General features: G+C 37.4%; 1 protein-coding gene across 1 annotated transcript; it reads right to left on the bottom strand.

Moving 5' to 3' along the window:
• Window positions 1-1,547: 1,547 nt before the first annotated feature.
• On the bottom strand, window positions 1,548-9,848 carry LOC118901926 (C4b-binding protein alpha chain-like). Its single transcript, XM_036865760.1, has 4 exons — window positions 9,611-9,848; window positions 3,440-3,606; window positions 2,317-2,496; window positions 1,548-1,761 (listed from the first exon to the last, which is right to left on the bottom strand). Exons 2-4 carry the CDS (start codon window positions 3,582-3,584, stop codon window positions 1,658-1,660), a joined length of 429 nt encoding a protein of 142 aa, XP_036721655.1. The 5' UTR covers window positions 3,585-3,606; window positions 9,611-9,848; the 3' UTR covers window positions 1,548-1,657.
• Window positions 9,849-9,969: the final 121 nt, after the last annotated feature.

Here is a 9,969-nt window from a genome sequence, read left to right as displayed (position 1 = left end):
ATACTTCAACACGTGAATGGCTAAACAAATTTCATTCCATGGAATATTGTCTCAGCAATAAAGTGGAACAAAGTATCCAAGCATAACAACTTGGATGAATTTCAAGAGAATTATGTTGAGTGATGGGTCAGCCTCAAAAGGTGACATGCTATGTGATTCTATTTATATAGCATTTTCGAAATAACAAAATTATAGAAATGGAGAATGGATTAGTGGATGCCAGAGGTTAGGGAAAGGGGAGGGAGGGAGTTGTCTATATAAGGATAACACAAGGATCCTCGTAATGGAACTGTTCTGAATCTTGACCACGGTAATGGTCACACATATCTACACACATGATAAAACTGCATAGCATTAAACACACAGAGAAATGAAATCTGAATAAGGTGAATGGATTATATCAATGTTGATTTCTTGATTGTGATATTGTACTACAGTCATGCAAGATGTTACCATTGGGGCAAACTGGAAAAAAATGGTATATAGAATCTTTCTTTACTATTTCTTATAGCTGCATATCAATCTACACACCTCAAATTAATAAGTTTTTAAAAATTACAGGGAAGTTTTATTTTCCCATCTAAGTAGGCAAAAATTCAAAAGTTTGATAAAATACTCAATTGTAGAGGTGGTGGAGAAATAGACATTTGTTTACATTACAAAATTGTACAAAGTCTATGAGGAGAAATTTGGCAATATTTATCAATATTTTAAAGTATCTTCTCTGTGATCCAGCCATCCTGCCTCTGGGAATTTATCCTACAGACCTAACTGCACGCATGTAAAATAACATGTACAGAAAATTAGGCATCAGGACATTGTGTGTAACAGCACAAGAGTGGAAACTCACAAAAGTCTATCAGTAGGAACCATTAAATAAACTATGATAAACTATGATATATGCATTTGAAAACTATATAGCTGTAAACATACATACACAAAATGAGGAAACAGTACATGAATATCAAAGATCTCCAGTACATATTTATCTCAGTCTGAGCTGCTATGACAGAATATCATAGACTGGTTGCTTAAACAACAGAAATCTATTTCTCACAGTTCTGGAACTTGGAGATCAACGTACCAGCATGGTCAGGTTCTGATAAGAGCGCTTGTCCTGGTTTGTAAATGGCAGTCATCTTGCTGGGTCCTCACATGGTGGAAACAAAGAGAAAGGAAACTAGCTCTGTGTTTCTTCTTATACTGGCACTAATCCCATGATGTGGGCTCCACTCCCATGACTTAATTAACTTCCAAAGATCTTATCTCCAAATACCATCACACTGGGGATTAGGGTTCAACATATAAATTTGGGGAGGATACAAACATTCAATCCATGGCAATATTGTTAAGTGAACAAAATAAAAGCAAGGCTCAAACTAACATAGGCAGTCTGCTGTCTTCTGTGTTGATAAAGGAGACAAAATATTAATAAAAATATGTGTACTCACTTGTATTTACATATGTAAACACAAAAAGAAGAATCAGAAACTAACGTTACTTCCTGTCAGAGGGCAGAGAGGAATGAGATGGAGTGGAAGTGAAAGTTCTGGATGTATACCTTTTTACAAAATTTTATTTTTGAAACATGAGAATACTTTACCTACTTATAAAAACTAATTGAAAAGAAAAGTATTGCTTCTGGATTGCCTTATACTTACCCCTCTGAGCAGCTGAATTCTATAGTTGAACCAAAAAGAAAATCTGTCTTAACTTCCACTTTCCCATTGGGTAAGTCTTCTAGGCTTCTGCATCGTTTCTCTAGGAGGAAAATGAAAATAATTACTAATGATTACAATTACTGACAAAACTAGGGGGGAAAAAACCTGATTGGCTTTAACTTCTGCTTCCACATAAAGCCAGAAAATTTTTTCAATGCTTATTTTTGATCCTGACTTGCTGAATTTTTTATTTTGAGGAAAAGTAAGTGTAAACATTCATACCATTTTTTGAGTACATTTTAAAAAGAAGAAAAAAAATGTGCTCAGATTTGCTTGCTCGATTAGATCAGTGTGATAATAAAGGATGTGTTATATGGACCAGTTATCCACACAAATGTATGTTCTCAAAAATATATGCCCTTTGTCACAGGGAAACAGAAGGAAAAAAGGGAAATAGATTCTATATCTTTACTGTTAGAAAAATATCTCAGTGTATATTCCAAACTGACTTTCTCCATATACTGTAGGTAATGTTAATTTTGAAGACTACGTTGATCAAAGACTTTCATTTGAATTAAAGAATTTATTAAGTTCCTAAGATAACTTTCCCAAATAAAACAAAAGTACAGGTGAGAAAACAAATGTTGATACTTACTAGCACAAAAAGCACTATAGTCCCATGAGCCTCTATCATTACAAGTAACTGAACTTGAACTGATTTTACTATAGCCAAGATGGCAGGTGTATCTCAGTGTAGTTCCAGTTTTGAAGTCTGTGTCATACAACTTCTTTATCGGAGAAGCAAACGGTAAATAAGGTGGAGGACCACAATTGCCTGGATACCAAAATGACGAGGAGAATCAAGTTATAGCTTGGGACACAGCATCTCAGTTATTCAGTAGTAGGACATTTAGAACAAAGATCATGCTTTTCTCCTTCATCATGACTCCTATTATCCAACTGTTCAATGAACACAGTGAATAATCCATAATCCATGTTTGTTACTTGATGGCGATGACAATAATAATGGAAAAAGGCAGAAAAATTCATCCATCCTCTCCTGTATATGTGATAATTTGTCAGAAAATGGATGAACAGACCTGAATTTCATCATGCTATTAGATTCCCCAATCTACCTACTCAGAACATTGGCATCTATACCATGCCATATAATCCTATCTTCTTGCCTGAGCAAAAATATATCTTTTATTAATAATAGCATTATATAAGATTAGTTGCCTCAGGAGTCAGGAAGGAGGAGGTATTTCCTTTATGTCCTTTTGGACCTTTTGGATTTTGAATAGACTGCTTATTTGAAAATCAGATGTTTTTCAAAAAACATCACAAGGTAGAGATTCATTAAGTCTTTAAAACGTAAAGTCTTAATTCTACTTCCCTGGGAATAACTAAATAAAGGGGCAGGAGCCCCAGCACAATTACACCCATCCCACTACTTTCTGAAGAACCACACAGGCAATGAAAGCTCTTCATGGTCAGGTGGCAGATAATATGTGTTTATTCCAAGTCACGATTTGCTTTGAGGTTAGGTTGTTTGAAGAGTTCCTGGAGAGAAAGTTCTAAAAGGGAGTATCAAAAGGGACCATAAATAAACCCTTTGTGGGGGGGGAGGGGGGTTATAGCAAATTTCTCTAAATTTCAGGTGGTCAAATACACTCTACAATGTTAAAGATGGGTATCTATTAGTCATCTCTTATGTAGGATGTGTTGATGAACGCAGTTGTATAGTGACAATCTGACCTTGTCTTCCCATTACTCACCAAGAACAGTTGCCAACAGAGCAGCGACCAAGGTCATTTGGAACAGAGTTGGATCAGAGACTCTCCACGGCCCAGAGGAGGGCCTGGCTCTCATTTTCCCTTTTGTATCAAGGGCCCCATGTGGAACTCTTGGAGGACACATCATCTGATGTTTCCTCAATATTTCTCTGTTGAAAGAACTCATCTTAATAAATAGTTATTGAATTCTCACTTGTCATAATCACTAGGAAAAAACATGGAACCATCCCTTCAAGGAGATTATAACTGAATGTACAAGAAGAGACATTAAGCACAAATATTTGCAATAAAAGATAGCATATATTATCTGCTTCAGGGGCATATTCAGGAGGCCAGTTATTTCCAGGTAGAGAGAAGGGAGTGGGCTTTATGGAGGTGGCTGTATCTGAGGTAGCAGATGTTGCTATGAAATTTGGAGCATTGGATGCAAGACATTTTATGCCAGAAGTGAAAACTGAGAAAGATACAGCAGTGAGGTATAGAAGGTAAATGTTATTTCTGGGCAACAGTACTTAGTATTTCAATTTGTTTGGCAGGTAAGGAATGTGTGATAGGGAAAAAATAGTGAAAGAGAGAAGGACTGATTAGAACTGAGATTTATTGAGTTTTCAGTGCCAAGATCAGGAGTTTGGACCTAGGAAATGGACAGCCACTGATTTTTTTTTTTTTTGAGTGACATGTTTGCTGTGGTTTTGAGGGATCACTGTGACAGAGTTGGACAAGATAGACTGAAAGAGGCAGAGAGAAGAGACAGGAAGATTGATTTAGAAGATTATTGCAATTGGCCAGGTGAGCCGACGGAGATGATCTGAACAAGGAAATGGCAGAAGAACTAGGGAAATGGAAGCAAATGAAAGAAAAGCGAGAAATGATGAGACAGAGAAAAGGAGTTATATCTATCGATCTGTTATTTACCTACTTATATGTCTATTTATATCTATGTAAGTTTCTTATGGCAACTATCAACAAGAACAATAATCCATTGGGTCAATTCAAAATTTTCAACGCATCAATTTTGCCACCAAAAAGAAAGAAAGAAAGAGAGAGAGAGAGGAAGAAAGGAAAGGAGAAAGGGAGGGAGGAAGGAAGGAAGGACAGAAGGAAGGAAGGAAGTGGGGGAGAGAGAGAAAAATTGCTGGTGTGTTTCTTGGTTCTGGTCATTCATTAACCAGAGATGCCTTTAATAGCTCTATTGGGTCATTTTTACCCCATAACTGGGAAAAACCTCACATACCCTTAGTTTACTTAAAAGATAGTCCTTATATCTAAAATGATATATGAAATTAACTTTCAGTAAAATATAGGGTTTCACTTTTTACTCTAAAACCTGACATAGATTGAGATGGTTTCATATTCACCCTTAATTATACTAACTGTCAGCAGATGCCCACTTAAGTCAAGGCAATTTTCTCACTATTTTTCCCAAAGCTGTCACCGTGCTCCTTGGCAGGGGGAAGCTTATGGTACCCCTCATACTGTATGCAGAAGTTTAACTCTTTGACTGAGTGAAGACTCAAGTCAGATTCTTAACTTTCTAAAACTTGTGATCATTCCACTCCTCCAACCCAATCTCCTGCTACCTGTATACTCACATAACCCTACGCCTCATCCTACATGCCCTATTCATGACTTCAGTTCTGCCAAAAATTCAATGAACATAACAGCAAACTTGTTTATAACAATTAATGTTGAATGTATATGGAATAAATCAGCCTGGTCTAAAAGTGTGAAGAAACAAAAATCTTCACACTGCCCCACTTCTCCAGCACAGGGTCACCATCTGTTTGCTTGGGATTGAGGGGGTCTTCCAGGATGTGAGGCTTTCAGTACTAAAACTGGGACAGTCGCAGGAAAAGTGGGACCACTGACCATCTTCATCCAGTTCCCCATTCCGTGCTCCTTAGAAGCCCTCTCTCTCTCTACCACCTACCTCTAAACCAGAGGGAGCTGTCTCAAAGACAAGTTGTACATGATGAAAACCAGACAACTCAAAGCTCACAGAAATTTTCAAAAGTATTAAAATCTTCCCAAGAAAAAAAAATTGTAAGTTGTCAGTAAGTCAGTAATTTGGTAGCTGTGGTAAATTGGTCATTTAGTGAAATTAACAAAAATCTTAAAATGCTAAAATATTGGCAAAAAAGTAAATGGCTTTAAAAAAATGTTTAATGACACTTTAAAGTGAAAATGTCCCCTAAAGATCTCTGTATTTGTACTTAAATTCATAAGAAAAATATATGCATTGAATTTATTAGGAAGAAAGCCTTTATAAATGCATTCATTAAAAACGATAGACTCAAGAACACTAACCCTCATGTGACACATTGGACAGTCTTAAAATGGTGCTAAAAAGTATATTCTCATGACTATCTTCAGTAAAAACATATTTGTATTCTTGAATATATTCTGAAATTTTCAAACACTTTCCTACTGTCTTACCCCCGTCCACATCTTCTGCTCTCTCACTCTTTCCCCCATCAAATCCCACTCATTTTCCAGACACATCTCAAAAACTGGTCCTATCCTCCATTCCAGCCTCCACATTCCAGTTACAATTTAGTGTTTAGAATTCTATTCTAATTCTGACTTGGATTACAGCTAAAGTCAAAAGTCTGTCTTTCCCCTAAACCATAAACTCCTTGAAGTGAGAGGGTAGGTTTTCACTCATCACTGCCTTGCACAGAAAAGGTGCTGAACAAATGTTTTATAAATTTAAATTCAAAAGTACACAGTGACAAAATATGTTTTAAAGGGAAAAATGTTTCATGTGCACTTCTATCCTTATATTGTGTGTGTGTGTGTGTGTGTGTGGTCAGATTGTATTTATCTTAAAGATAGGTACATCTTTATTTTAATAAGAAACTAATAGGTGATTTTATTGCAGGTTCCAAGATTCCCCTTCCCCACCTTTAACCTGAGTCTTTATATCACCAACCAGGTAATGGAGAACAATGACACAAGACCAGTAAAAGTAGAGTGAGAGAGAGGAGTAAAAAATGCTTCTCCTCTCTCCGCAATTCACAGCCAAGTTAGGTAATGATGGCAGATGGAAAGTGGTGAGGAAATGATTTCACTCCTTTTACCTCAAACTCACAAGGCCACAGCCAAAGTGCTATCCACAGAGGAGGACAGTGTATGGCTGGAACCCAGGCGTGAGCTCTGGAGTCAGACCCAGGCCATGTGGGTTTTCATCCTGGTTCCACCACAAAGGAACTATGTTCCCATGGCAAGATACTCAGCCCTCTAAGCCCCAATTTACTTTTTTATAAAGTAAGAATGATAACTAGAAAAATGGTACAGATGAACATATTTGCAGGGCAGGAATAGAGACGTAGATGTAGGGAACGGGTGTGTGGACACGGGGTGGGTGGTAGGATGAACTGGGAGATTGGGATTGACGTATGTGCACTGCCAGGTGTAAAGCAGATAGCTAGTGGGAACCTACTGTATAGTTCAGGGAGCTCAGCTTGGTGCTTTGTGGTGACCTAGGTGGATGGGATTGGGGGTGGGGTGGGAGGGAAGTCCAAGAGGGAGGGGATACATGTATACATATAGCTGATTCACTTTGTTGTACAGCAGAAACTAACACAACATTGTAAAGCAATTCTACCCCAATTTAAAAAAAAAAAAAAGAATGATAACTATACAATTCTCTCAGAATTGTTGAGAGAATTAAATAAGAATATTTTCTGTAAAGGACTTGGCATGGTGCCTGAAACATGGTAAGCATCAAGAAAAGAATGCTGGCAATTGTTCAATCTAGGGAAGAGAGGAATAGAACTGGAATTAACATGGGACTCACTCTGGTGGAAGGTGAACTCCTAGAAGACAAAAACATCATCACAATAATGATATAAAATTATAGTGATGGGTGGCTGCAATTCCAAGGGTCTTTAACCCAGCCCCGGTGCAGAGGAAGGCATGCTGGACTTGGGCCAGAAGCCTTGGTCTGGCCTTCACTATGGCTCATGGTAATAGTGAAACCCAGTGCCACACCCAGAGCAGCAGTGCTGGCGCGCACAGGGGTCCATCCTGGGCTTCTTCTTCCCTCACCTTAACTGTCTTCCTGGGAGGAACTCATCAACCTCATGACTTTGACCATCATCCATGAATCACTCACAGACCTCTGGGCCCAATTGTCTCCCGTAGGTGCAAAAACTTACATGCTCCATAAACTCAGTTGTTCATAAAAATCTTATTCTGCCCTCTTTCCTCCCACATGTAATTATTTTATAAAAGCTTTACTGAGAAATAATTCACAAACCATAAAATTCATCCACTTCAAGTGTAAAATTCAGTGGCTTTTAGTATTATATATTCACAGAGTTGTGCAACCATAACCACCATCAAATTTTGGAATATTTTTATCACCCCAGAAAGAAATCCTACACCCATTTGCAGTCACTCCCTGTTTCTACCTCCCTCCCAGGCCCTGGCAACCACTAGCCTACTTTCTGTCTCTGTGGATCTGTCTGTTCTAGACTTTTCATATAAATAGAATCATACAGTATGTGGGGTTTTGTGACAGGCTTCCTAAACTTTGTATAATATTTTTAGGGTTCATCACTGTCACAGGACCAGTACTTCATTCCTTTTTATGACTGAATAATATTCTGTTGTATGACTATAACACCTTTTGTTTATCCATCCTTTAGCTGATGGGCATTTCGGTTGTTTTCACTTTTGAGCTATTATGAGTAATTCCGCTATGAACATTCACGTACATTTTTTTGTGTGTGGACACTTGTTTTCATTTTTTCTTGAGTGTATACCTAGGAGCAGGATTGCTGGATCATATGGTAACTCTATGTTTAATATTTTGAGGAACTGTCAAATTGTTTTCCAAAGTGACTGCATCATTTGACATTCCCACCAGCAGTGAATGAGGGCTCCAGTTTCTCCGCATTCTCCCTCAACACTTGTAATTGTTTCTCTTTTTTCATTTAGCCATCCTAGTGAGTATGAAGTGGTACCTCATTGTGGGTTTTATTTACATTTCTCTAATGACTAATGATGCTGAACATCTTTTTATGTGCTTATTATTATATGGATATCTTCTTTAAAGAAATGTGTATTAAAATCATTTGCCCATTTTTAATTGGGTTAATTGCCTTTTTATTGCTGAGTTGTAAGAGTTTCTTATATATTCTGGATACAAGTCACTTGTCACCCTGTGGGCTTTCTATTTATTCTTCATGGTATCCTTTGAAGCACAAAAGTTTTTAATTTAGATGAAGTCCAATTTATCTATTTTTTTAATTGTGTTGCTTATTTATATAAGAAATCATTGCCTAACCCATCATGAAGATTTACACTTATGATTTCTTCTAAGTGTTTTATAGTTTTAGTTCTTCCATTCAAGTCTGAGATCCATTTCGAGTTTTTTTTTTTTTTTATGCTTCTGTTTATTCTAGTTACTTTACTTTCACTCTCCTTTTACTACCAGTTTAGGTCAGACAGGAGGCAACAAAGACAGAAGTGGTTGAAAGAATGAATTGGCAACCAAAATAGGACTATACCATGCTCAACCAAGGTAGAAGAGAATTTCAAGGCAGAAGAGAACAATGCCAATTACAGAAAGTGAGGGAGAGAGAAGAGGTGAGGAAGACTATGGTTTCTTGCTTAAAAGACTGAATAGAGGATTACCAGTATCTCCTTGCTCTCAAAGATTGATAGCAGGTGGATGAAGTCTCCAAAGAGAAACCTAAAAACTTTGCTGAATGTAGACTCTGAAAACCAGATCTTCTGTGTCCCACTCTCTCACTGAACCACCCTTGCCCTTCCAGGAAACTTGAATTACTTCCTGCTTCTTCTCCCAGATGTGAGAGATGGGCAGAAAACCAACCAACACACATATTTTAGAATCAATAAAAATAACACCTTACACTCCGGATTTACTTTACAATTTATTTCATTACCAGGCATTCTTATTCCCATGTCTATAATTAAATAATTGTCTTCAAAAATTTATAAGTACTTTTCAAGTCACACAAACCATTTTTTTCTACCACAAAATACAGGAATCCTGAAAGGATTTCTGATGAACAGATGCTTGAGTATATCTCTCTGCCTTATCCTTTGAAGACTTCACTCCTCAAAGAGACAAAACATCAGCCTTTCCCCCAAGGTAATCTGAGTGTTTAGTAAATTACTTACCTGTAGGTTTCTGAGCAAGGAACAGAAGACTCTGTAATTTTGCCTTGAGTTGTTTCTCTCAAGATGAGGAACCTTTGATCTCAGATATTCTTAGCCTTCTCTACAACAGAATTTATCATTACATCCTTGCCTTTCAAGCAAATGCTCAACGGAAAATCCTGAGTTCCAGCAATGTGATTGGTGGTTGGCTGGTCGGGTAAAAATAAGCAAGAATAGATAAGAAGTAACAGTTAATTGTTCCCGCAAATGATTAACTATAGAAAAAAAAGTGGCAGTGTATATTGAATTTCCTCCTTCCCCTTAGCCAGTACTCAAATTGATAACGTCATAATAGTCCATTGTTCCCTTTGCTTACCCTT

The sequence above is a fragment of the Balaenoptera musculus genome, chromosome 1 (genome assembly GCF_009873245.2).
Source record: "Balaenoptera musculus isolate JJ_BM4_2016_0621 chromosome 1, mBalMus1.pri.v3, whole genome shotgun sequence".
In the NCBI taxonomy this organism is placed as follows: domain Eukaryota; kingdom Metazoa; phylum Chordata; class Mammalia; order Artiodactyla; family Balaenopteridae; genus Balaenoptera; species Balaenoptera musculus.
This window is presented reverse-complemented; position numbering and strand designations above follow the sequence as displayed.